The 27,169-nt window shown below is 45.8% G+C and overlaps 1 protein-coding gene across 4 annotated transcripts in view; it reads left to right on the top strand.

Annotated features, from left to right (window-relative positions):
* WDFY4 (WDFY family member 4) overlaps positions 1-27,169 on the top strand; it is a 324,112-nt gene that overhangs the window by 124,972 nt on the left and 171,971 nt on the right. For all 4 annotated transcript variants that reach the window (XM_074337248.1, XM_074337250.1, XM_019730128.2 and 1 more), the window contains 10 exons: positions 232-343; positions 1,089-1,279; positions 7,358-7,510; positions 14,227-14,300; positions 16,501-16,662; positions 17,250-17,341; positions 18,945-19,044; positions 21,034-21,239; positions 22,542-22,711; positions 24,802-24,927. In XM_074337248.1, the coding sequence (XP_074193349.1) occupies positions 232-343; positions 1,089-1,279; positions 7,358-7,510; positions 14,227-14,300; positions 16,501-16,662; positions 17,250-17,341; positions 18,945-19,044; positions 21,034-21,239; positions 22,542-22,711; positions 24,802-24,927 (1,386 nt within the window). The remainder of the gene's footprint in view (positions 1-231; positions 344-1,088; positions 1,280-7,357; positions 7,511-14,226; positions 14,301-16,500; positions 16,663-17,249; positions 17,342-18,944; positions 19,045-21,033; positions 21,240-22,541; positions 22,712-24,801; positions 24,928-27,169) is intronic.

Genomic DNA, 27,169 nt, shown 5'->3' on the forward strand with positions numbered 1-27,169 from the left:
GCCCAGTTGTATAACTGAAGCCGCTCCCTTGATTAAGCCACAACCTGGGAGGCAGTACACGAAAACCTGAATTTTGGCTTCAGTCCTCCTGACTTTGGTTCAGTTAGTATTCATTTGCAGAGTGCCAGCCATGGGCCAGGCCTTGGGGTGCCTGTCTTCCAGGAGTCTGTGAACAAGACCTTTTCCTTTCCAGGACAGTTCCTTAGGACTAATTGTTACTAATTTCCCTAGATGAACATTTCATCCCGTGACAATGCCATGCCTGTGTTCCTGCTAAGAAATTGTGCCGGGCATCTCTCAGGTTCTCTTCGAACCATTGGAGCCGTGGCTGTGGGCCATTTAGGTAAGTCAGGCCATGAACCTTTACTGCTATTTGGGAAAAAGGGCTTGTGGCTGTCACCACTTGTGCAGCCTGTAATTCTGAGTGGCAGGCAGGACAGAGCCTGTTAGGAAGCCTGGATGGTGAGGGCAAGAGTTAGCAAGTTAACCTTGCCAGAGAGTTGGCCTCCTAAAGTACATGAGGTCAGTACACCTCGCTGTATCTGACAGTTGGTAGTGAACTCAGCTACTAATCGGGCTCATCTATGCACAACGGGGCCCATCTAGTGAGCACAGTGGAATCTTTGTGCAGAGGCTCTAGTTGTGGTTGTTGGAGTGAAAACAATAGCCAGTGACTGTCAGTTGCCTTGTAGTTGTGGAGGAGTGAAGCAAAGACCCAACCCCACAGGACCCAGAGAGCAGACCAGAGCCAGCAGCTGTCAGAGCACTCAGCAGACTGAGGCTCGATGGTACCTAACACATCTGGCTCACCGGGCACTCTGGACTGAGGCAGAGGGCGGCAGTCTGAAATCCCCTGGGCTGTTTCTGACTGCTGGTGACTCAGAAAGGGACAGAACAGGATTTCTCAGAGACCCAAGACTTTCAAAGCCCCCTACACTTCCTCCCAGCCTGTCCCACGAGTGCAGGCTCCTCTGCTGTGAGGGGAGAGTGGCTCTGGCAGCTCATTCACCCCAGCATGCCTGCTGCCAGGGACTTTTCATAGCAGTGAGGCTGTGACTGCTGATGGAATGCCCCTTTGTCCCACACAGGGGTAAGGGTGTTCCACTCCAGCCCTGCTGCCAGCAGCCTGGACTTCATTGGTGGGCCTGCCATCGTCCTGGGCCTCATTTCCTTGGCGACAGATGACCACACCATGTACGCGGCTGTGAAAGTCCTGCAGTTGATTCTCACCAGCAATGCCATGTGTGACCGCCTGATGCAGCACATCTTGGGGTACCAGGTAATCCCACCCTCCCACCTGAGTCTGCAGCTCCCCAAGGGGCTGCTGTCCCGAGGCGCAGAGAGGAGCCTCTCTGGCTGCGGGAGGCAGTCCCTCCACGGTGAGTTCTGGAGAAGGGAAGCCTAAAGCCCCTGGGTCCTGAGGCCCTGGAGACTCAGTCCAAAGCAGAGAGCTAGGTGACAGCCAACCAGGGAAGGACTGTGATCTGGATGGGGACTGGGCATGCGCACCTGTCTGGCTACCAGCACCTTTCACTAATGAATTCAAGAAGCATTTGTGGTCCTCCACCATGTCTAGCATGATGGCTAAGAGGCTGGGCCATGGAGCCAGAGTGCTTAGTATGAATCCTGCCTCTTCCTCTAACTCTCTGTTTACTTCTGGATGAGTTACTCTCTGCCCCCGTTTCCCCATCAGCATCACATGGATTCTCCTGCCTCTCGTATCATGGGGTGCAGTGAGGACTAGATGATTTAATACAGGTGGAGGGCTTAGAATTACATCTGGCCCAGGAGAAATGCTCTGCACATATTAGCCATCTTCAGCCCTTAATCTGCCTGTGCCTTAGTTCTCCCATGTGTAAAATGGGACTCATAATAGTATCTACTGTGTAGGGTGGTGATGATTAAGTGAGTTAATACATGCTGTGTGCTTAGAAGAATACCTGCTCAGAGTGCCTGCTCTGTCTGTGTTCACTGGGAGTGTTACTGCTACTTACTATCCACTAAGTCAGATGAGATTGTCACTGCCCTGGAGTACCTTCTTGCATGGCTGGGAGGTGGCCATGAAAGGAATCACCAGGGGTGGACCTCAGGTCAAAGTCTAGACAAGGTCAGGGGCACAAATGCTGTAGTGGTTCCTGCTGGTGCAGGGGATTCTGGGAGAAAGCATCCCTGTCCTTTTGGCCCCCGAGTCAGGGTCTGAGCAGAAGAAAGCAGTGTGGTGTCACTTCAGACACACCCTCTCTCGCCTGGAGGACTGGACAGTGGCCCCTTCCTCCTGCCGCTCCCTAGCAGCCCACTAACACCAGTCACAGTGCTGCATTACAGACCTGATAATACCTCTTCCCTGTACAGACTCTTCAGAGGCATCCCACTGATATAATATCCCAGACTTCTTGGATTAGTTTCTCAGGGCCTTTCAGAACTGGCCACCAGCCTGTCCTTCAGCCCCTCCTACTGCCCAGCCAACATCCCCCACCCTACACTGCTGCCTTCCCAAATCCTGCATAGTTACGGAGAGCTAAACACACTGTGTTACTTGGGGTACCTGTGCCCTGCGCTTGAAGTGCCATCTCCCTCTCCTCCCCAGGCACAGTCCTTCTTATCTCCCCAGGTCAAGCTCACACGGCAAGGGGGCTATCTCCGCAGCCCCTGGGCTGAGTGTGTGGCCGTCGTGGCCTCCAGCGGCACTGTGCAGACGCCCTCGCACGGCGCTGTAAGGATCTCTGCTCATCTCCACTAGACTGTCACCGTGTAAATGCCTGTGTAACATTGTTGCCAGTGTATCACTGAGACCAGAGACAGTAAATATTTTGGTAATAATTGAACGGGTATGTCTAGGTTTATATTCAAATTCAAGAATTGGAGATTTGGTATATAAAAGTTTTTAATTTAAATTTTATTTATTTATTATATTGTTAAAGGCAGCTGTAGTGGGATTTATCCCAATTCAGCACTTAGCTATCTGCTGCTAGGGATTTTAACAATTATTGTGAGCATTTCCAAAAAGGTACAAAGCAGTTCCTGCTCTCACGGATGTATCAAGAAGGACAATATAAGACAAATACCAAGGTATTTTTAGTATCGATTAAATGCTGTAAGTGCCTAAGCTTCTCTTCCAGAACCACCACACTCTGACTCGGTGGTTATCCAGCCACCTTCCCAGAAACTCTGTGTTCTGTAGAGAGCCAGGATCCTCTTGTATTCCCCACTGTGTCCTCACTGCCAAGTGCAGGGCCTGGCATGTCGTGAGTTCTCAGCGACTGCTCATCGCATGAACCCAGTGCTTTGAGAAAGATAACATGCTGCAGACTTGCAAAGGGTCCAGCATCAGCTGTGGGGAGGGGCGTCAAAAAGAGCTTCAGTAAAAAGAAAGTCAGTTGGAGGAGGACCAGAGGACTGGGTTGGCTGCGTTTGTAGAAAGAGATGCCCATGGATCTATTTCCTCAGCTCGTATTGACAGCACCGCCCAAGAGCCAGGCACTGTCTAGGACTCAGGGATACAGACGAACAATACGGGTGTAGTCCCTCCCTCTATGGAACTTACTGTCTTTCTTAGTTTGTTCAGGCTGCTGTAACAGAAACACCATAGACTGTATGGCTTATAAGCAACAGAAAGTTGTTTCTCACAGTTCTATAGTCCGGGAAGTCCAAGATCAACGTGCTGGCCAATTTGGTGTCTGGTGAGAACCAGCTTCCTGGTCCATAGACAGCTGCGCTTTTGCTGTGTCCTCACAAGATGGAAGAGGGGAGGGAGCTCGCTGGAGTCTCCTTTGTAAGGGCACTGATCCCACTAAAGATTCTGCCCTCATGACCTAATCACTTCCCAAAGGCCCTACCTCCTAATACCACCATAGTGGGGATTAGGTTCAAACATATGAATTTTGAGGGGACATAAACATTCAGTTTACAAAACTATCTAATGGGATGGACAGATGGACAAAGACTCTCAAATACTTTGTCTGAGGAAAGAACACATCAGATTGGGGATTTATTATATCTGTACACATGGTCGCAGAAGAAGGAAATTTAAAAACTCTTCTTATGGCTTAGAAAAGAAACATTTAAAATATTTATGTCTTCATGGAAAGTCAAGTGAGGCTGGGCAGTGGTAGGGGAGGTGGGAAATGCCAGGTTTAAGTAAACAAACAAGAGTACCATTATTATTTGTCTTCCCTGACTCTTTATGAAATAGAGCCCCCATCCTACCTCATCTGTTTCTAGATACCTTTCCTTGCTTCTTTTTTCCTCATAAGCTGCATGCCCATTGGCATGATCTACATATGCCTGTGGTGTGTTTTGCCCACTACACTGTGCTCCATAAGGGCAAGACTGGTCTGCTTGTTCATTGCTGCACCCTAAGGTCACGTGGTAGACAGTAGGTGTTTAGTAAAGATTTGTGGAATGAATCAGAGTATGATAACAAGGGTCTTTAATGAAACAGCTTGCTTGGAGTGAATTTGATCAATTTTTTAGACTTTTATTCTGTATTCATTTGCTGGTTTACTGATTGGATGTGACAGCATAATGAGAGCATAAACCTTTCTATCTGTTATTTCTATCAAGCTTATTTATCATCTTTTCTCAGACCTGGTGACATCCAGCTGAATTTTATAAGATGGATTTTCATAGCATGGTAAAGAAGGAGGATAGTGTTCCAGACTTACATAAACACATGTGAGGGATCCAGTAGAGGTTCTTCCTCATGACCAGGAAGAAAGGATAAGTGTGAGTCATTACACAGCAAGCCTGGATGGAGAGAGGGGGAAGGACCAGAAATCTGCCACTTCAAGGAGCATGGATGTTTATCTTGGAAATAATGAGTAATCATAGGAAGTCTTGGAACAGGGAAGTGGAGTGATTGATGCTTTAGAATGACCTTTGGCACCAGTGCGGACAATGGGTCAATGAGTCAGAGGGGTGATATTTGCGCAGGAGACTGCGCTAGAAGCCAGTCTGATGGGAGAGTGCATTCCTGACCTGGGGAGACTTGGGATCCTTACGAGCAGTGTGGGCGGACAGCACAGGAAATCGGTGGTGCTGTGTGCCAGAGTGCAGACGGGAAGGAAGGAAGATATTTGAACTGACTAGGTCTGACATGTCTGTGAGACATCAAAGGTGAAATATCAAGTGGGACAGATGGCTCAAGCTCAGAGGGGCAAGCTAGGCTGGAGGTATAAATATGAGAGTCATCAGTACCATCATGATGCTATTTAATCCAAGGAAATTGATAAAATCATCAAAGAGAAGGAGTAGAGAGAATAGAGAAGAGGATTAAAGAGGAAGAAACAAGGAGCTAACCACATAAAGATTGGAAATATTATTAAAACCTAACAAAGGAGATTGAGAAGAAAAAGGGAGGAGAAACTAAAGAAATTTGTCAAAGAATCTGAAAAAAAGAATGTGTTTTGAGAAGGCCAGTGTGGTCAAACAATGCTAAATGCTGACAAATATAAAGCAAACTAAGGACAGAGGTGTTTCCATTGGATTTGACACCTGGAAGTCACTGGTGACTTTTCTGAGACAGGTGGACAGGGGAGACAGCAGCCAACTGAGGAGGGTTGAAGAAAGACCGTGAAATGAGGACCGTGGAGGCAGAGTGCGCCAGAAGTTTGCTTATGGAGAGGAGTAGCAAAGTGGAGTCAGAGCTAGAAGAACTAGGGGTCAAGGGAAGGGTATTTGTAAGATGAGAAATACTAGAGCATATTTGTTGGTGGAAGGAAGTGACAAAGAGAGAAGGATGAAGCTTGGATAGAAGAGTTATCTCAAGGAAGAGTGCCCTTGAGAAGGTGAGGGTGAAGTCTAAAGGCCAGGTAGATGGAGACCTTGCTTGTGAGAGGAAGGAATGCAATGCAGGCATTTATTGATATGGTTTTGAGAAGGTGAGAATGTTCTTGTCTGATGGTTTCTATCTTCTCAGCAGAGTATGAGGTTGGGTGGTGGAAGGGAAGGAAGGTGGGAGGAGGAAGAAGAGATGACATCATTGTCTTTAGAACCAGGAAAACCAGCTCACTAGACAAACAGAGTTGGACTGTCAGGCCAAACTGAATACTAATTTGACATTTGACACTATTAATGTGAAGTGGAAGCAGCTAGCCTGAGTGTGGCTTTTCTAAGCAACTTTCAGCCATCCTAATTATGCCCTGGTGGGGAAGGAAAGAGTCATCAGATTTCAGATATGTCAAAGAACAGACCAGAACGATCTGAGAAGATACTGAGTATTTGCTGATCACAATGTTCTTAGTCAGTTTGGGCCTCTGTAACAGAAAACCATAGACTAGGGAGCTCATAAACAACAAAAAGTAATTTTCTCACCATTCTGGAAAGTTCAAGGTCAGAGTACCAGCATGATCAGGTTGGGTGAGGGCCACGTTCTGTATTGCAGACGGCCAACTTCTCATTGGATCCTCACATGGCAGAGAGCAGAGAGAGGAAGCCAGCTCTCTTGTGACTCTTATAAGAGCACTAATCCCATTCATGAGGGCTCCGCTGTCCTGACCTCGTCTAATCCTAACTACATCCCAAAGGACCCCTCTCCAAATACCATCACATTGGGGGGTAAGGCTTCAACATACAGGCTTTGGGAGGATGCAAACATTCAGTCCATAACACCAAGCCTGACTTCCCAATGGCGCATTGAAAGAGCATGTCTGATAGGATGGGGAGAAAGAGTGGATTGTGTCAAATGCAGACACGGGGAACTGAGCTGTGGGTGAGCTGAGTTGAGAATCCAGATGAGGTGGATAAGAACCCAGAGGCCAATGGATGGCTGCGCATCTTGACTTTTGTGTGACTGAGGTCAACAGAGACATGAGGCCAGAAGTGCTGTATCTTACTAGTCTCTGAGATAGGTGTGGACCACTGGAATCCCAGTGCCTCCATTCTGGTAGGGATGCCTGCATGTTGCAAGTTTCCTAGGACCTGGCACAGTAGAATGGCACATCTGGTGGTTTGCAACCTGTAGTGATGTGTGTAACTGGGTTTCTGGGTAGTTGGTGGCTTCCTGCTGATACAGCAACATTTATGGATCTAGGATCCAGTGAGGAAAATGAGAAAGAGCATCAGAAACAGGAGGAAACCAGGACAGAGAGAGTGGCATTCTGGAAACAAGGGAAGAGATTCAGGAAGGAGCAGGGGACCCCTAGTGAGAGTTCAAGTCACGTAAGTACAGAAAAGGGGACCCCAGTGGGGAAGCAGCCACAGAGTTGGCGTATGTTTTTCTTCTGAGAACATAGGAATGAAAGAGGTAGCACCGGAGAGCAGAGGAAGGAATGAGCAGAGGGAGGAATGAGCAGGTGAAGGAGAAAGAGTCCTAAAGATGCATTTATGAGGAAACTGCTCTGTGTTCTAACCTATGCAGATAATGGCGTTTCTGCTGAGGAAAAAGACCTCGCTGCTAAACCATCGAGTGTTTCAGCTGATTCTTTCCATCGCTGGCACTGCAGAGCTGAGCTTCGGGTCATCTGCCATCACCAACGTTGGCGTCTTCCAGCACGTCCTCTGCAATTTTGAGGTAAATTGGAGATAAAGGAGTATGTGATGCTAAAGAAAGTCTGGAGCTTTCTCTAAACCCAGCAGGTCAGCTTCTTCAATAGTTATGGTGGTTGTGAAGGGGGAAAGAACCTTCAAGGCTTTGGAGCCCAGAGTCCAGAGCTCCCAATTTATAATGAAATCCTACCACCAATAAGCTGTGTAGCCTTGGGCAAGTCTCTTGATTTCTCTGAGTTCTAGTCTTCTCAAGCATGTAATGGAGACCATCTTCTCCCCCTCAGAAGCTGGTGTGTGGGTCAAACCCAATAGTATCTGGCATAGGATTTTAGAACTGTAGCCTACCATTTGTATATAAGGGTTTTAAAAAATACACCCCAATTCCTTTGGATGGTGCTTCGCTGTTCACAAATGCTCCTTTAAAGAGATGACTAAGAGATGCTGAGGGCACTCCTGAGGCTAAGTGAGGAGTTTTGCCAAAACTTTAGGTGGATAGATCCATTCACAGAACATCATTTGCCGAGTGCCCACTGGGGTCGGGCACGGGTGGTGTTCAGAGCACATGTGATAACCAGGACGCAACCCCTCTACACAGCTGCCTGGGCCTGGGACACGACATAGGTGACACTACAATGTGCTGGATGTCAGTGAGGCAGGCACAGGGCATCTGGGGAGTGGGAGTGAGAGCACAGTCAGTTCAGCTTTATGGATCGGGGATTCTGGGGCTAAGTGTGGTGCAGGGCACCCAGAGGGGACATGCCAGGTACAGTGCATGCTGTTTGCACACACGTAGGGATGAGAGAAACCACAGGGACTGAGAGCAAGTGGCCTGGAGGGTACCTGCAGGGAGACTGTTGCAAATAGACATGAGGCTGGAGGGGGAAGGAGATAAGGTGGGCTGAAGGCGCTAAGCTGCAGGGCATGCATTTTAGCCAAAATGTACTGGGATCCATGGAAGTACTTTAAAAACTGTTTTTTAAATTAAAAATAATACATGCTTATTACAGAATGTTTTAAATTAGAGAAAAGTGGGGTGGGCATAGAAACGCCTATTTCTGACCCTTAGGCAGCTGTTTGTCACCTTGACTGCATCCTTTTTTGTACTTTCTGTGCTATTATATATATATTTTATCACAGTCATGATCTTAGTATAGGTACCGTTAGTCCTGCCTTTTCCCACATAACGTAAACATTTTTAAAGTTGGATTACAGACTTTTACAAGCATTGTTCTGAGGTCAGAATAATAATCTGTGTTGTTCCTGGTTTCTGCACCATTCCACTATTGCCAAATTCTTAGATTAGTTCTCTATGCTGTTAGGATGAATGCTGTTATCCACAGTACTTCTATGCGTACAGTTCCCCACTTAAAAAAAAAAAATCCTTAGTATGAATGATCAGAGTTGAATGATTAGAATAAAGGCTTTATGTACAAATTTTAGATTGGTGATACATTTTTCTAAACTGCTGATACGTAAGAATGTTAACTAAAGAATGACGTATTAGAACTTGATATTTGGTCTATTACTTAGGTGGCAAGAGCCCCAGGCAGGAGGATAGATCATGAGATTGTCGTAGAAATCCAGGCAGAAGATTTTGAAATGTGGATTGCGGCAAAGGCAGTGAGATAAGGAAGAGGATCAATGAGGATCATAATTCAAACTAGAAGTGAGTTAGGATTGAATGACAAGGAAAATACTGTATGTCAAAACACTGCGGGGAGGCTACTGAAAGCTGGACATAGAGGAAAATTAATAGTCATCAATGTGTATATTAGGAGGGAGAACATTTTAAATTAACGAACAGAGGCTTCAGATTGAGAAGTTAGAATGCCAAAAAAAACCCCACAAAACAAAAACAAAAAAACCCCAAACAACAACAACAACAAAATTCCAAGCAAGAAGCAAGGAAAAATAAAGATGAGAACATGAATTATTTAAATTGGAAAGAAAGTAACATAGAAAAGATCAACAAGGCGAATAACTGGTTCTAACAGGACAAACCTGCTGAGATCGGTCAGGAAAAAAAGGCAGGAGGCATCACTAAATCGTATTAGGAAAGGAAAGGGAAGAAGAACCATGTAGGACTGAGCAATGAGAAGGGTAACAAGAAAATAGGATCAGCACATTTGCGCCAATAAATGTGAACACTTAGCTCATTTGAATAATCTCTAAGAAAATTTCAGTTTCCAAAACTCACTCAAAAAGAAGTAAAAAAACTAAAATGGTCCCATAACCATCTACGTAAATACGTGGAATCACAGGTTTCAAATCTCACGAACAAACAACATCCACAAGAAAAGTCCAGGCCTGGGCCTCTGTAGGGAAATTCTACCAGTCAGGAAATAGGCCATCCCAGCCTTATAAAGTCTTCTAGGAAACTAAAAAGGGAGCACTCCCAGCTTAGTTTAGGACCTAATCTTGATACCAGAACCAAAAAAAAAAAAAAAAGAACAGAATGGGAAATGAAAAAGTATGGCCCAATCTTGTTCATAAATATAGCTATAAAAATCCTGACTCAATTTTTAGCCAATTGAACCAGGCCAGAATGATCATGCTGGACCTGGACCAGAAAACAGTTGAAAGGATTGTGAAGGAAGCCAGCATAGCTTGGCGTATGGGCTGCCTGTGCACAGGAGGGAAAGAGGTGTGCGTAAATGGCCTTGCGGCACTGGCAAGCAAGATGACATGCTTCTTCCAGAACGCTGTGTCCGTGCTAGGCAGCTTGGCTCCAAGGCTTACCTGTCACCAGCCTGGCCCAGGGCTTACCTGTGCAGGAGCCCACGTCCTCCCACTGCCTGCTCCTGGAGTGGCTGTGGGCGCTACCTCACACCCTCCCCAAGTAAACGATTTCCTCAGGTGAGCTGGTGCTTTTAAAGCTGGGGTTAAGAAAGCAAGCAACCAAGAAACCAGAAGTTAAAAAAGCAAAACGAAATAAAATAAAACAAATATTAAAGATTAGGAGGAGAGAGAATTTCAAAGAAGAAAAGTTCCCCAAATGCCTGCCACTGTCAAGTAAAATAAGGGCAGCGATGTATAGTATATAGGAGTATTGTATTTCGAGTTCACTGACAGGCCTCATGAAGAGTAAATAATGCAATAAGAAGTGAGGTCAAGAGTGGAGAGGAGGATGGAAGCAAAGCCAGTCAGCAGGCTTTGGAAGAAGAAAAGAAGAAAGAAGAAAGTAGAGGGGAGGAAGTTTCAGGACTTAAGACAGGAGATTTGAGTATGATTGTAGGACGAGGAGGAGGAAGCAGTGGAAAAAGGGTGATCGCATCTCTTTGTGGAATCTGAAAAGCAGAGTAAATGAACAAACAAAACAGAAACAAACTAATAGATACAGAGAACGAATTGATGGATGCCAGCTGGGAGGGGGTTGGGAGATGGGTGAAAAAGGTGAAGGGATTAAAAAATACACGTTGCCAGTTATAAAAACTGTCATGGGGATGCAGTCCTTAGTACAGGGGTTATGTGACAGGGTAACAAACAACAGATTCCATTATCTATGTTTTCCAAAATTCAGATACATGGTATCATGTAAACCAATTTCTAAGAGAATTAGGCAGCCTCAAATGTACTGTGGCAACTTCTTACTGTCCTAATGCTCTGCCAAGGAAATGGGGGGTATGCTTCTGGGGGAAGGGGAAGGGACACAGCAGCAGTCTAGACTGGTAGGTTCATGTCTTACTTTCTCAGGTTTTCCAGCTCCCAGCATTGAACCTGGCATATCATTTGTTCAGTAACTGCCTTCATGAATGAGTGTTCCAAGTATGCAGAGCTCTTGGCGTCCTACTAGCGTGTATCTCGAGGGGCCATGACTGCGTACCCCTAACCCCACTGGAAGCACATCAGCCCACACCAGCATTTCTACATGGCAGCTGCCCTATCTCTGTGTGTACTGACACGTGGCTGTGCTTACAGGGGCTAAAAATCTGTCAGCCTGTTTCTGGCTGAAGAGCAATCCACTGATTTTTACCTTGACTTTCTTTGCATTCGCTCTTAAAAACAATTAATGGATTCTTATGAAGTGCCCACCATGTGGCAGGTGTGATGCTTGGTCCTGGGCATTAGACAGGGATGCTCTCTGCCTTCACGGGCCTCCTGACAAACTTGGGTCCACCGAGGCTCTTCTGCTTTCCTCGTAAGCAAGAGCGTGGAGTCATAGCCCCCTGTTTTGTTCAAGTGAGGTTGATTTTTGACCCTGTGGGTCACTGTCTGCAGGAGATGCATGTTGGGGAACACAGGGAGGAGGCAAGAGAATGGGTTCCCTGGTTAGACAGGCCAGGCTTTGAAGCCAGTCTCTGCCAATAATATTATAAATGTGGGATGCCAGGCAAGTTACTTAGCCTCTCTCTGAGCCTTACTCTTCTCACCTACTAAATGCAAATAAAATATTGTAGGGCTTTGCGTGGCACTTCTTACCTCCAGCAAATGGTATCATTTGTAAATGTGAGCTCTTTGCTGCTGTATGAATGCACTATTATAATCTCATGTCTGAACTTTCTCAATTTGGGCCTTAGGAAATGTCAGCATTTAGAGGTAAGAAATAGTAAAGCTCTTTACAGGGAAGTAGAAACCAGACATGAAGGCTCATCAGCTTGGCCCAGAGGGTAGCGAGCAGCTGCATTTTGTTTACTATGAATTAAGACAACCCGAGTGACAACCTTCTCTCTCGGAAGCTCAATGCATCTCACACCTGTGTCACTCACAGTTCTGCTGTGCAGGAGAAGGGAACGTGGGCTGTGCTGCAGCTTTCATGAAGAAAGTGCTGCAGGCACAAACTGGGTGTGTCGTTCTAGCATAAAACCAGAAAGGTGAGACCCAGCTTTAAATTTCAGTTTTACAGCTTGCTGGTAGTGAACGGAACCCGTCACTCAATTGGTCTGTCTCAGCCTCTATTTTCTCATCTCTAAAGCAGGAACACTGGCATTTGCCTTGCAGGATGAGATGCATTTAGTGTGTGTACACACCACTGCAGGGCTCAGGGCCGGGCAGATACTGGTGAGCGCAGGTATCCTTGTTTGGACTCTAGACCCACGATGAAGTGCCAGGTAGCAGGAGAGACGGGGAGGAGAGGAGTGGTGTTTGAGCTCCCGCCACCTCCCACCTCGGGGAAGGAGCTCCCTACATTCTAGCTGTCAAGAGATTTGGTCTGACATGGTACCAGGACCTAGCAGTGCCTAAGGAAATACTATCTGGTCCTTAGAAGGAGTTTGTGCTCTCATGGCAAGACAGATGACTTTGTCATAATGTAGCATTTGCCGTTGGGGCACAGAAGATATCAGAAGAAGCTGGGTCTGATTTTGCAGAGGAAGTAACCCTGGCACAAACGTTTGAATCCAGATTAGTAGGCAAGTCTGGGAAGAGAAACAGGCACAGAGAGCAAGAGGCAGGCGAATAAAATATCTTACGTTTGTTTGAAGCCTTACAAATATGGGAATTTTGTTTTCTAAAAGAATATGGATTTTTTAAGAAGTATAAACAAAATGGCATTAATAACTGTAATAATATCATCAGATTATTTTGGAGATGATATAGTAAATAGATGGGAACTGGGTAAACTGGAAGGTAGATTAAAACATTCTATGCAAGAATTGAAGTGGGCTCACTAAAGGAGTAGCAGTTAAAAAAGAGACAGGAGATACAATAGCTATTTTCTTCTCTGCAAGCCATCTCGGTCACATTCCCAAACAACTGTGCACAGGTGTGATCATTAAATGCCTCATCCTGGCCTGTGCGGTATACCTCTCCATCTCTGTCTGGGGTTCTTCTGACTAGGGTTTCCGGGCAGGAGTTCCCGCCCATTCTCAGGAGTTTTTTTCACTTTCCCGTTCCCGACTTTTCTCGGGATTCAGGAATGGGAAAGCAAAAGGGGTTCCTGAGAGTGGGTGGGAATTCCCGTCTGGAAACCCTACTTCTGACCTTGTGGCAAGGGACACCTGCAGAACCTGATCTGCACTGACATACAAGTATGTACAAGTCAAAAGTGGGAAGTTGATGCCCACAGAGCCAACCATGACAAGAGGGAGAAGATAGATAAACACTTCTTCTCTTCCTCCCTAAAGCAGGCAGTACTGAGACACATTTCATTCAGCAGCTCAAAAGTTCTCAGGTGACGGAGCATCTTCTCACCCGTAGCAATGGCCGACACCATACCACATATTTGCAGTGGCTTTTCTGTCTTCTCTGTGTCACTCCCTTTGTCCAGCACACCCGTCCCTTGCAGGTCATTCCCTGAACAAACAATCTGCATGCAAGTCTTCGTATTAGGTTCTGCTTTGATGGGCAGCTAGGATGAGGTACTGATTGATAGGGAATATCTGAGAAGTTATACCATGTTTATAAGTTTTCCATCCATATCCCTAATTCAGGGAAAAGTCTATGAAGACCATATGACTATATGCCTACAGACCCAGCAGATAACATGATTTGATGTTTCAGAGGGTAGATGAGACTAGCCACTTAATAAACTGATTACCCTAAGATGTGTTCCCAGCATGACAGAATTAGCTAGGCCAATCAGATTCTCAGTGAGATCTTACATGAGAAAAATTAGAAGAAAAAGACAAAAAAAAACAAACAAAAAAACAAACAAAGAAGAGGTTTGGTGTGATTCCATAGGTGGTAAATTGTGGTTGTGACTCCAAGCCGAAGTTACCCCATCTAGCATCCTATGTGCTCACACTGCCTGGAAACCCGTTTTCACACATGTCTTGGTTTCGCTGTGTATTTGTTGTCTTCCAGCTCTGGATGAATGCTGCAGACAACCTGGAGCTCTCCTTCTTTTCTCATCTTGTGGAAATCCTTCGATCACCAAGGTAGGCTGGGCTTTGGCAGCCTGGGCGTTAGATCCAAATGCTTCATGCCAAGAACAGGGACTGAGAGAGCATATTGGCCAGTGCCTCAGCAACCACAGCCCTTGGCCACTCCCAGAGCACTGGGTTCCTGATGGCAGCACATCCGTCTTGGACTGTTCAGGCTGCTATAACAAAAATACGATAGACTGGGTGCTTAATAAACAACATTTAGTTATTTCTCACAGTTCTGGAGGCTGAGAAGTCCAAGATCAAGGTGCTGGCAGATTCAGTGTCTGGGGAAGACCCCACTCCCTGTTTTCTAAATGGCTGTCTTCTTATTATAATTTCACCTGGTGGAAGGGACCAGGGAGCTTTCTGGGGTGTCTTTTATAAGGGCACTAATCCCATCCATGAGGGCTCCACCCTCGTGACTGAATCACCTCCCAAATACTATCATACTGAGGGTTATGTTTCAACATAAGCATGTGTGTGTGGGGACACGAACATTTCAGGTTATAGCAATGCCCTTCCCAGCGGCTCACGTATGGGGGGCACAGCTGTCTCCCCTGCTGGTTTTGGGCCTTGGGAGGGGCCTGTCTAGCCCTGGCAGCTAGCACCTCCACAGGGCTCAGGAAGTGTGGCCAGCAAAGGAGAACCTGTCTCAGTGTCCCATTTGCCTCCCGACCCACTTTCCCTCTAAGTGACTTCTCCACGTCACTTTTTGAATTAGTCAAGGCTCTTTGGTTACAACTCCAACCAATTTAGGGAAGGAAGAAAGGAAGGGGGAGGGAGAAAGGAAGTGGACAAGGAGGGAATTTATGGCTCATACAATTGAATAGGCTGGGTGGCACTCACATTACTTTATCTGAGATCTGTCACCATTCTCATCTATGCTTTCTCTCTTGCTGGCATCATTTCGGCAGGCATTCTGTGGTTGCAGGGTGGGTGCTGGGCAGCTCCTCAGAGCCTTTCCTCTGCTCAGCACAGTCAGCAGAGAGGGCTTCATTTACCCCGTGGTCCTAGGAATAGGATTCAGTCTCACCGGCCACCTGGGTCCCACTGCCAGGCTGGGAGCATGACTTCACCTCTGGGGTGGGTGGAGGGAAGTTAGCAAGAAGTGGTTCCCAAAGAAAACCTGGGACTGTGGTCAGAATAAGGGAGAAGGAAGGCAGGGCAGCCAACATATCGGCATACCCCACTGTCACATCCTCCCCAATGGGTCTGGATATTCCAGCGGTCATTAGCACCTTCAGTGTTTTGAATGTATTTGTGAACGTCTTTTCCTTCAGTCACTCATGACTGCATACGAGGATGTACTATAAACCCACTCCATTTCACACTGGTCCTTAGAGCTGGAATTTTGGAGAAGAATATGACACAGTCCTATGGAGAAGGAATACGGAAAAACAGGCTACTCAGTGCTGTGATGAGAAAGTTCGCGAAAGACAGTGGGGGCTTATAGGCAATGGGCACACATCACACACACAGCTGGGCTGGCTCTGCCTCTTTTTTGTGTCAGAGATGTGGAGCTTGGCAGAATTTGACACATTAGTACTGAAAAGACAGTTCAAGAAGGAGCAATCTACCCAAACTTACCCTCCTCCCCCATCTCCCCCCCCCCACCTATTTTCCACTTTCTGTACCTGTTGTTTTCTAAGAGGTGAGCATTTACCCCGGGAGCTGTTTTCATGGGGGGAGTAGAATTTACTGGAAATGGCATTGTGATTTTCCTAAGGAGGGGGGTGTGGATACTTGAATTCTGTCTGATTCCCCTTTGACTCCCGGTGGTGTGTGCATCACTTTGTGGTTTGGAGCGGGCAGGAAGAGTGCACAGCAGACAGGCTCGCCAAGGTCCCCGTGCCCCTGGCTGGTGGGAAGTGCTGGTGGTCACACGTGAGTCTGCTGGCTTTGTTCTGAGTTTTCTGAGACCACCATTAGTTTTCCCTGAGGCTCGGAATTTAAAAGTCGATAATTGGGTTTTGTCTTTGAAGGCAGCTTCCGGGGAGTGGAAGGGTATGGGAGACTTTCCCCCAAGTAACTCTGGCCCTTGGCAGACACGTATTAGACGGGTGTCTGACAGCATTTTGATGAGTTGCCAAGTGAGCATTGGAGTCAGAGGGCCACAGAGCAAGCTCAGCTTGGAAAACCTTTCTAGCAGAAACACAGAAAATTTGGTTCATTCCAGTAAAAGCTTTTACTGCCTTTTTCATGTGCTCACCAGGGAAGGACCCCGGAATGCTGAAGTCGCTCACCAGGCACAGCTTATACCCAAGCTCGTCTTCCTCTTCAACGAGCCGGGCCTCACACCCTGCAAGATCCCCATCATCATTGCCATCCTGAGCTGTCAGCTGAGGGGCTACTTCAGCATCCAGGATTTTCTCAGGTACCACGCAAGCTTCCCAGGGGGAAGGGCAGAGCCTTGGGACCCATTTATGAGGGAATATTGGCCCCAGCTCTCCAGACCACACTCAACCCATCATCACTACCCCTCAATGCAGTGGCAGGTTCTATTCCTTGGAACCTTCAAGGGGGGTTCTGTGCAGGGCCGAGCTTTGAGAAAAAGGGTGGGTGTGCAAGACTCCCTGGCAGGGCTGTGTGTTCACTGGCCCCAGTGCTCAGAAACACCTACTGTGCCAAGAATTCAAGATGTTCTGTGAGCACAGCCACCGCCACCAGCTGACAACCCAACATGTCTGCCTTTTGCAGACTTCCCAAAGGACAGTTCCAGCTGACACAGCATTTAGCCTTTTCCATCATCACTATGTATTCTGTTGACCTGGCAGAGCCAGAGTTAACTGCTCTGATGAATCCTGGCAAGTTTTAGAAGTCCTTGGAAATATTACATGATCACAAATAATGTGATTCCCCTCGGAACCTCCCTCGAAGCTGCATTTGGGTGGATCTGTGCAGCAAAACTTCAGCAGACATGGCTGAACCCACCACTGAGTGTGTCCTTCTCTCTGCATTAAGAGTCGCGGTGTTTGTTGTGTATACCCTCAAACCTTCATCGGTGGACGAGAGGCAGATCTGCGTGGACAGAGCCCCAGAGTCCTCCGTGCCTGGTGAGAAGACCTTTCCCAGAAGTCAGTCTGAAGCCAGCAGGCGACCCTCATGGCCCCACTGAGAGCCACACCTTGTGGGGCCATTCTGTAGAGGGAAAAGCTGAGGCAACGGAAGGGGAAAGCATGCACAGCTGAGCAGTTATTCCCAAATAGTGGCTTGTGAGGTCATAGTTTTAGGATTAGAGTCACAAATCACATTCAACTGTACATTCTTCCTTCCCAACCTGGAATAGCTTCCAGGATAAAACTCAGTTCCCTGTAGACCAGCAGGTGGGATCCTTCGTGCTGCAGCCCCTGCCTACTTTCCTGGTTGAATCTCCCCACCTTTGCCACCTTGATGAGCCCCGACTTCAGCACTCTGAAGCACTGGCAGGTCCTACTGTGTGATGGCCTGCCCTCGGCCATGCTTTGCAGGTGCTGTTCCCTCTGGGGGAATATTGGCCCCACTCCCACTCCCCCATCGCACCAGATGAGACTACTGTCTCCTCTATCCTGGGCTCTCCAGCTCTGTGCTGTCCAAGATGAGAGCCTTGAGTCACATGTGACCATTTGCATTTTAATTCATTGAAATTAAATGCAGTCAACAATTCAGTTCCTCCATCACACTAGCCACATTCCAAGTGCTTGATAAGGACGTAGGCTGGTGGTTACTGCATGGACCGGGGAGATACACAACTTCTCCTCATTACAGAAGCTTCTCCTAGACAGTGTCACTCAATCTAGTTAAGTTCTCTCTTCTCCTTAGATCAACATTGAATAGTAGGAATTACCACTGCCAATTTGTAGATGAGGAAACTGAGGCTCAGAGAGATTAGGACCTTCACAAGAGATGGGGACAGACTCCAAATGGAGGGGAGTCTGACTCCACTCCTTCAAGCTGCCTGTCAGCTCTATTTCTGCAGCATGGTATCTGTGCCCTGCTTTGGTTGTAAAATAACTGGCCAAACAAGGGAATGAATGAATGAATGGAAAATATTCAACAATGCGCTTACTTAATCAGCCCTCCTTCTTACATGGACTCTATTCTGAAACTTTCATCTAAAACACATTTTCTCTTAAGACAGTGATAACATGTCCTTTGGGACTATGATAACATTCAGATGTAAAGTTTCTTCTCCCACTGGGTCTATAGTCCTTTTGCAGTGATTCAAGCTCTATTTTTACTGCAGCATCGACATGCCAAAGGCCTAGCCTGGAAGCACGTAGAGAGCAGGAACCAAGATTGAGGACCATAGTCCTCACACTGTGCTCCCAATGCCTCGTATTATACCCAGCACATAGTAGGTGTTCAGCAAATGTTCAGCCTATGATAATTAAAAACTTTCTTTTACTGGAAGATAAATTTCATCTTATAATTTTTAGGATTTTGGGGGAGATGGAGAGCATTGAAAACATCTCTAGTTAAAGGGAACTTTAGGAACATTTCCTAAAAAATCTTAAAGTATTGTATTGAAGTCTAGAATTGAATACCAAAATTTAGAATTCCATCCATGCCCCAGTTCTGGGTAAAATAAGCATTTGGTGAATATGATTGCTTACTACAGCAAATATGATATCTCTTTACATCCGTTTTCTCTCAAACCTAAATTTCCTTTTTTTGTAGCTGGAAGCCAAACATCTGGAAAGACAATCTGGCTCAGAAATCAGTTGCTGGAGATGCTGCTCAGTGTAATATCTTCCTCCCAACTTCATCTGTCCTCTGAGTAAGTAGATCCAGGAAGAGTGACTTGGCATGAGGTTGCCTCATACAGGGTGCGGTATGAAAACCTTTTCTTAATGAAAAGTGGAGCATCTCTGAGTCAGCTTTCTGCAGCATGTTTCCTGTACTAGTCAGAAAGAAAATTGTATTCTCTCCACCTGATAAAGCAGACCTTGCCCTAAGATATTCTGATGCAAATATTTAATGGGTATGAGTAACTCGAAACAGATTTGGTATAATTACAATAAACTCCTTTTGCCACCATTGCCATAGTATAATTGTTATTGTTTTGGCAGTTGTGACAATTACTGATTTTGATGTCCTGTACTTGGCAGACAAAAGAATGGAGAAGTGGTTAGCTTAAATAACATCTATCAAGGAAAAGGCTTGCCAAATTCTTCTTCCATTTACTGTTAGTTACTTAGTTTATTTTTTCAAGTTGGAAAAAGAAGTATCTGCCTTCAATTAACTTTCAAAACAATGTAGTCATAAAATTCCATTAACTCTCTCCCACTGACTGCCTTCTTTACCTTTAACCCTGGAATCATTCATTCAATAACTGTTTGTTGAGCACCTACTATGTGCTCAACACTTCCTTGATCCAAGGATGTGGTGCTGAGCAAGTCAGTCTAGATCCTTGCTCTTGCTGAATTGACATTTCAGTGTGTATGTGTGTTTGGAGGAGAGATGTGGGTGGGAGTTACTCCTCAGTAAAACAGTTTTGCAAGTAGTACTTAAAAATTTGCTAGCCCGTAAGTGTTTACATCGCTAGAATCAAAACATGGTAGAACTGGAGAACTCGGAGATGAGCTAGTCCACGCCCTTCCTTTTCTTTCATTTTGAAAGGGAATATTTTGTAGTGCTTAAGCACCTGGGCTAAGATATCTAGGCCTCCAGGGTTCAAATCCAAGCTTTGTTCCCAGGAACCTTGGGGAGGTAATTTTCTACCCATCTATGTGAGGATAAAAATAGTACCTGCCATATTTGGAAATTAATATGTGGGTAGCCCAGAGCATGGTGTACCATACATATTCATATACTCACTGCTATCATCACCACCACCATCACCACCATCATCACCACCATCACCACCATCATCACCACCATCTTCACCACCATCCTCGTCACCACCATCTTCATCATCACCATCATCATCAGCACCATCATCCCCGTCATCATCCCCATCACTATAATGGAAGAAAAGGACCAGAGTACATCAAGAGTTCTGCCGAAGTCACCCAGTTAGTACACTCTGAGGCAGGGCTAGAAGACAGGATGGTCTCTTTATTCATAGTCCAGTGGCCACACCGTCCCCATGCCTGGTCTGACAGCTGGCACTGAGAACATTGCCTGGCACAGGTAGATCCTTCCCTGACTCCCAAGAGTCTTGATCCTTTACTGAGCATTTGCCTCTGAGGACTAGCTGCCCACCTGCCTGCCCTCCAGTTCCCTCCTAGGAAGTCTATATTCTTCAGACTCATCATTTTAAAATTAATTTTTGAAAGTGACAGTTAATTATGTATGTTTTTTTTTTTTTTTTTTTGCCTAAACTGATAAAGATGCAGAAACATTGGACTATTTATTCCATTTCGGTTAGTTTTGACAAATACATAACCATTATGTGTTTCATATGACTATATTGTTGTAATTAGCTGGGTGGCTATCAGACATTGTATAAGAGTGGAGATCAGTGGAATAGAGCTGTCAAGGTGCCTGCATGTTTTACATCTAGTAATACATTATTTCCAATTGCTGTGAAAATCTTATAGGTCAGCCATTAATAGACAAAGTCATCCATTTCGCAACAAATTTGCCAGCATTTTATTTACCAATTTAAAAAAATGCAGTATGTACTTTGGTAAGTGATATCCAGATGTTAACCTTAGCTTGCCTTTCCTAGGTGACTAGTGAGGCTGCACATTATTTATATTTTCTGGACATGCCATTTGCTCATGGGCTGAAAGACAATTTATTGCATTGATTCATCTCCCAGGAAAAAGGAAGAGATGTTCCTGACCCTGGCCCCTGACTGGTTCCTGCTGCTCATGCAAGGCCACCTGCATCCCAGCACCGTCATGCTGGGGTTAAAGCTGCTGCTGCACTTTTTGTCAAGTCCCTACCTCCGTGAGCGATTTAAAGATGGCCTGTCTGCAGGATCCTGGGTGGAACGCAGCTCCGAAGGCGTGGACATCATGATGGGTGAGTGTGCAGCCGTCTCCAGGAGGCCGGATGCCAGCTCATCCTGGGCTGTGACTGAGGACCTGCCAGTCTGCTCTCCACTTGGGACCTTCGGGACTCCCGTGCAGTAACGTCGTCTTGAACCCTGACTCCCGATCAGCACAGCCCTCTGAGTCCCCTTCTATGATCCTTGAGCGCCTCCCTGCTCTTCAGGCACAGGGGGCTTCTTTCAAGTCCTCAAAGGCTGCTTAGCTTTTCCCTCTTCCTGGGAGGCTTCCCCCAACCCCCAACCGCAGCAGGCCTCCCTGGCTGCTGTGGACTCAGCCTCAAGGTCAGTTCAAATGCTACCTCCAGCAGAGGAGGTTCCCGCTAAGTGAGGACATCGCCCTTCTTCTCTTTGCCCCTATTACTTTCCTTTATAGATTCATCACAAGCATATATTTATTTGACATTTAATTGTTTAATGTCTGTCCCTTCTACTACCTTGTCAGTACTTGGTGAGGGCCTTGGGTTCTGTATATGTTGTCGGAACATTACGTCTTTTTTGCTTAATACAAAGTTGCCTTGTTGCTCTAATGTGGTAGTTATTAAATATCTGTTTTTGAAAGAATGAGCATGACAGGAATAGGAAAAGGAATTCTCATTGAGCACTTTCTTGTATCCATGTGTGTATTACATATACCATATTTTGCCATCTATAACGCACACTTCTTTGCCTACATTTGTGAGGGAAAAATAAGGATGTACATTATACATGGGTAGTACTACTTCTGTATCTATATAAATGTGTTTAATTCTTTTATTTACGCTTAGGAGTTAAAAGTATAACTCTAGAAATCAATAACGACACCTGTATGCAAAATAATACTCTGGAATCCGATGACTGGTTTTGTTGACTAAGAGTACTTGGCCTTCTAAGATGCGTAAATATTGTAAATTTGTTACCAGTGCATAAAATTTCTTGTACCTTATATCTGTTCTTGTGTTTTGTAATTATTTATCATATAAAGTTTATTGTACCACAATATGTTAAAAAAAACACAAATGCTGAAATTCCTGTATAATACAAAAGGCAAGTACCTAAATGTAAACAAGTAAAAATCTGAATTAAAAAATTAAAACGAAAGAATTTTTTTTCCCCTAAAAGTTTGGGCCAAAAATGTGGGTGTACATTATACATGGCAAAATACGGTATTTCTATCTGGCATTTCTAGGCAATGGGTAGGTGGCAGGGAATTCCCTCATGTGCCCAACCCCCACCTTGACCATAAGCAATGCAGTTGTTGTCAGTCAGCTTTTGTGCCCCTTCCACCTGATTTGTAGATAACTTGAAGAGCCATCCGCCCGCACCTGACTACAGCACCTGCTTGCTTCCTGGGTTCCGAGTCCTGAATGACTTTCTGGCCCACCGTGCTCATGTTCCGGAAGTCTACCTCATCCTGTCCGCCTTCTTCCTACAGACACCACTCACAGAGCTGACGGATGGGCCCAAAGTAGGTTCTTGGGGCACTGTGGGATGGAGTGACACTTGGTTTTCTGATTCCATGTGACCAAGACAGGTCCCTAAAACTCTCCACCCTTTCTTGCTCCACTTCCTCCAGCTTCTATTGTCCTGACCCACCTCCTTCCCTAGCAGTCCACATGCCACGGCTGGCTCTTCACATACTCTTGACTTCCTCTACCTCTGCCTCCCATCCTCCCCAGAAGGTCTCCATTGTTGTCATTCCCACTTTAGAATTTTTCTCCTTTTGGGCACAGCTAGAAAAACCCATGATGATGGGGGTGGCATTGGGAGCTGAGTTGCTGCCACCACAGACTTAGAGCCTCCATTTATGCCTTCAGAAAACAAACAAACAAACAAACAAACAAACCCCCCACCCCCAAAAGAAACATGTCCCTTTACCTTCGTAATGCCCCTGCTCTTCCCCTACTTTCTAAAATAAACCTTATATGCGTTGAGTCTTCTGCCCACAGCCGCCCTTTGCTTAGATGACTTACCTCGTAGTGGGAGTGGAGGCTGCCCATAAGGAGCAGTGCCTCAGCACCTTGCCCTCCACCATCTGCTTATGCCATGACCCTCTTCATCACATTCTCTCCATTGTTACTGGCCAAGGGCAGCTTTGCAAGGCTGACTTGGATTCCTTCCTCTCCTTTCCTGAGTGAACTCACCCCATCATATCCCTTCTTTCTTCTGCATTTTCAGCATCACCTTTTGCACTGACTCTTTCCTCATAGACCCTAATAAGTATCAGAAACTACGTCCCATCAAAACCCAGAAGCTGCCCCCTTGACTTACACTCTTGACTAACTGCTGTCCTGTTTATCACTCTCCTGTCCTTCCTTGGCCAAATTTCTCCAAAGAGGAGTCTACACTCACTGTATATGCTCACTCATGTACTCGTTTGCACCAAATCCAGGTCCTTACTGGCTCCTGTTCCTGTGGGATTCGGTTCAGACTCCATAGCCAGTGTCCAGGCCCTTTGTGACTGGGAGTCTGACCAGTCTCTCCAAGCATCTTGCTTACGTGCCTGCCCTTCCTGAGTCACCTCCACACCAGCTGCTTGTCTTGCCCACTCTGTGCCTTTAATGAGCTCTTTCTCCCACCGTCATCTGCCTCAGATGTCACCTCCCACTTCGGCCCCAGGGAGAGAGGGAGCCATTCCCTCCTTGTGCCTCAGCATACTTCCATCTTATGTGACACAGACACATTTCCATGTTTCCCTTTTTCCTTAGGTACTGAGCACCTTAAGGACAGACCCACCTTTTACTTACCTTCCAGGGCACCCAACAAACAGCAGACTCAGAAATTGTTTCTTGGTCTTAACTGAGTCACAGCACACTGAATTGAAATGGGCTGGGGACATGGCTTTGCAAGTAGAAAGCTACGAAATATAGCTCTTACACAGCCTGGTATTTGACGGTCTAAATCTTGATATAACTTAACAGTGTTACAGGTCCCACTTCAAAATAAAGTTCTGAATATGCTTGCTGAGTTCGTCAAAACCCTGTATTTTTATTTCTCCAAGAATGTATCTAGGAAACCAATATCTGCTGAGTGTCGGGACCCACGATAGATGCTTTACATATCTTATTTCACTTGATACTTATGACAATCCCATGGGGTAGATATTGTCATTTCCATTTCACAGACAGGGAAACTGAACTGCCAAGAAGCTGAAGGCTTGCTTAAGCCCAGCTATTAAAGAGGCAAAGTCAGATCTTCCTGCTTGGCAACCAATGCTCTTTCCACTACAGTCTGCACTTTCTCTGAAGTGAATTCATCATGTCTTCTATAATCTCCATTTACAAAGATTCATTAAAGTTGATTGGGACATTATTTATGACATCAGACCAAAGAACTAAGCTCGATGCAAGTTGCTGGTGGGTCTTCAGCACCTTCTTGGAGTTGTGTGTTTCCATTAGGTACCGAGTGGGCTGGAATTCCCCGGATGGGCCAGCCACCTGGGTGTGCTGGGATGCTTGGCCTTTCCCACTGGGCTCCTGGGAAACACAATGTACTGGCTGGACAGCTGGTCCCCTCGGTGCAGCCGCAGGTCTCTGCAGCCCCAGTTTCCCCTTTTAGGACAGCCTGGATGCCATGCTTCAGTGGCTCCTGCAGAAGCACCACACAGAAGAAGTCCTCCGGGCCGGGCTGTGCACTGAGGGTGCCCTGCTGCTCCTGGAAATGCTGAAAGCCACCATGAGCCAGGTAAGGTCCGTTCCCCACATGTCGTGATGAGGATCAGATGGGAAGACAAGCTTGGAAGGATCACCTTGACTTTTCCCAGCAGTTTCCAAGTAATGCCAGTAATTAGCAAGTGTTATTCAGAAGGCTCGATAGAAGAGTGGGGGGGGGGGGTTCTTTGTGATAACCTAGGTGCACAATGGGAAAGTCAGCCTGAATGTTTCCAATGAGGTTTACCTGCTCCTGCCAGAACGCTTCTGTTTTCCATTTGTAAACATTTGACTTTCTTTACTGGGAGATTTGTGTGTTCGGTCAAAGGGAACATTTCTGAGCAACTACTTTAGGTCAGGAGGTTCAGGCATGCTGTGGAGGGGGGAAAAGGGCCTTTCCCTCAAGGAGCTCCCATCTGCCAGGACATGGGGACCTCACATGTGAGTGACCTGTGAATCAGAGACTTGCCTTAGAGAAGACAGATGTCTACCCACTCACGACAAGGCATGGAGAGGCTTCAGGGAGAGCCTTTCATGCAGGCCTCCCAGGTCCACCAGAGGTGGGTGGAGAGGTTATTTCAGACGTGGAGGTGAGTGTGAGTGGGTGAAGGCTGTGTGGCCTGTGAGCAGGAGCAGTTGTGAACCAGATTGACAATAACTTGCATGAGAGGCTGGAAACTTCAGATATCATTCTGTACACGTGAAGGGCAACTGGAGACGTGGTTGTGTGTGGAGACACCATTACTTTTGTGAAATGATGCATTTAAAATGTAAACAAAAGAGAAAATAAGAAAGTAAAAATCACCTGAAATACACTCATCCAGAGATAACCCCTGTAAACTGTAGTGGAATATCCTTCTAGGCACCTCCCTGAGATTATACCATTTCCTTATAGAAGGTTAGACCACATAAACTTTTTTTGCCTTTTTTTCCTCAGAATATGGTGGACATAATTCCATGCCAATAAATATATGAGTATATGGGACTCAGCTGTGTTTTTAGATGGAATTTTATATTGTTTCTCGAGTGGTTACTGTTATCAAACATCTGTAATGAACTTCCTTGAAGAGACATCTTTTCTCTCTAGTTTGACGCCCTCCTTAGTGTAATTTCTGGAATGTGGGGTAGGGGAGCAAAGTGTACTTCATGCATTTTCTTTTGGATGACCTTCTCACAAAGGTTGCATTAGACATTACACACATCCATTCCTCCACTTAATATACACCTCACCTCTTGTATAGAACTGTTCAGTCAGTCCTCACAGCCTCAACAACACAGCCAAACTGGTGGCGGTTCCGTAGTTGAGTTCTGCGTTTATTATTACTGAGGCTGATATCATTTTTCATGTGCTTCTTAACCATCTATTTATTTTACTGTGAATTGCCTGTTTATCTTTTGCCAGTTATTTCTGTGTGTGGTTATGCTAGGAAAGTACAGATTATATTTTTTGCTCTTTTTCAAAACAGGAATGTGTTTAATTTTTATTAAATACTCTTTTAGCATATAATTAGATAATATGCTTTTTTAAACCAGTTACCCATGATAAATTACATCAATAGATTTCCTTGCATTCCTGCAAAGACCTTCCTTAGTCACTTAATTCTTATTCTTTTAGTGTACTTCCTTATTCTGTTTATAAATATTTTATTTATGATTTTGCATGCATATTTATAAATGATGTGAGCCTTCAGCTTTCTTTTTGTTATAGCTTTGTGAGGTTTTCATATCAATATTACACTAACTTTATTAAAAAAGACTGCTCTCCTTTCTTTATATTTTAAGAAGATGTTAGATCCTGGAGAGGATACAATATGAGAAATTAGGTAAATGCTGTGCCTGCTGCCTCACAGTATCACATCAGAATTGCAAATAAATTACAGAACAACCAACCTCAAGAATCATCTGAAGACTAGATGAACAGAACCCCTATAACTAAGGATATAAAGAAAGGGCCACATCGAGATTGGTGGGAGGGATGAAGATGTAAGGTGGACTGACCCCAAACACACAGGTGGGTGTTGAACATGGGGAGGGACACCTAGTGGTGGAGGTCCCCTTTGGAGAAGGAGGGGTCCCAGTCCCACACCAGGATCCCCAGACCAGTGGTGCTGGGCCAAGAAGTGGAGTCCCCACAACATCTGGCTGTTAAAATCGGCAAGGACCCTGTCTGTCCATCCCGGTGAGAAAGAGCGTTGCTGGAAACCCAGATGTCCTCTCAAAGGGCCCATAAACAGACTCATTCACTTGTAAACACTTATTAGGGGTGCAGTGTAGGG

Source organism: Rhinolophus sinicus, linkage group LG07 (genome assembly GCF_036562045.2).
Source record: "Rhinolophus sinicus isolate RSC01 linkage group LG07, ASM3656204v1, whole genome shotgun sequence".
Taxonomy (NCBI): domain Eukaryota; kingdom Metazoa; phylum Chordata; class Mammalia; order Chiroptera; family Rhinolophidae; genus Rhinolophus; species Rhinolophus sinicus.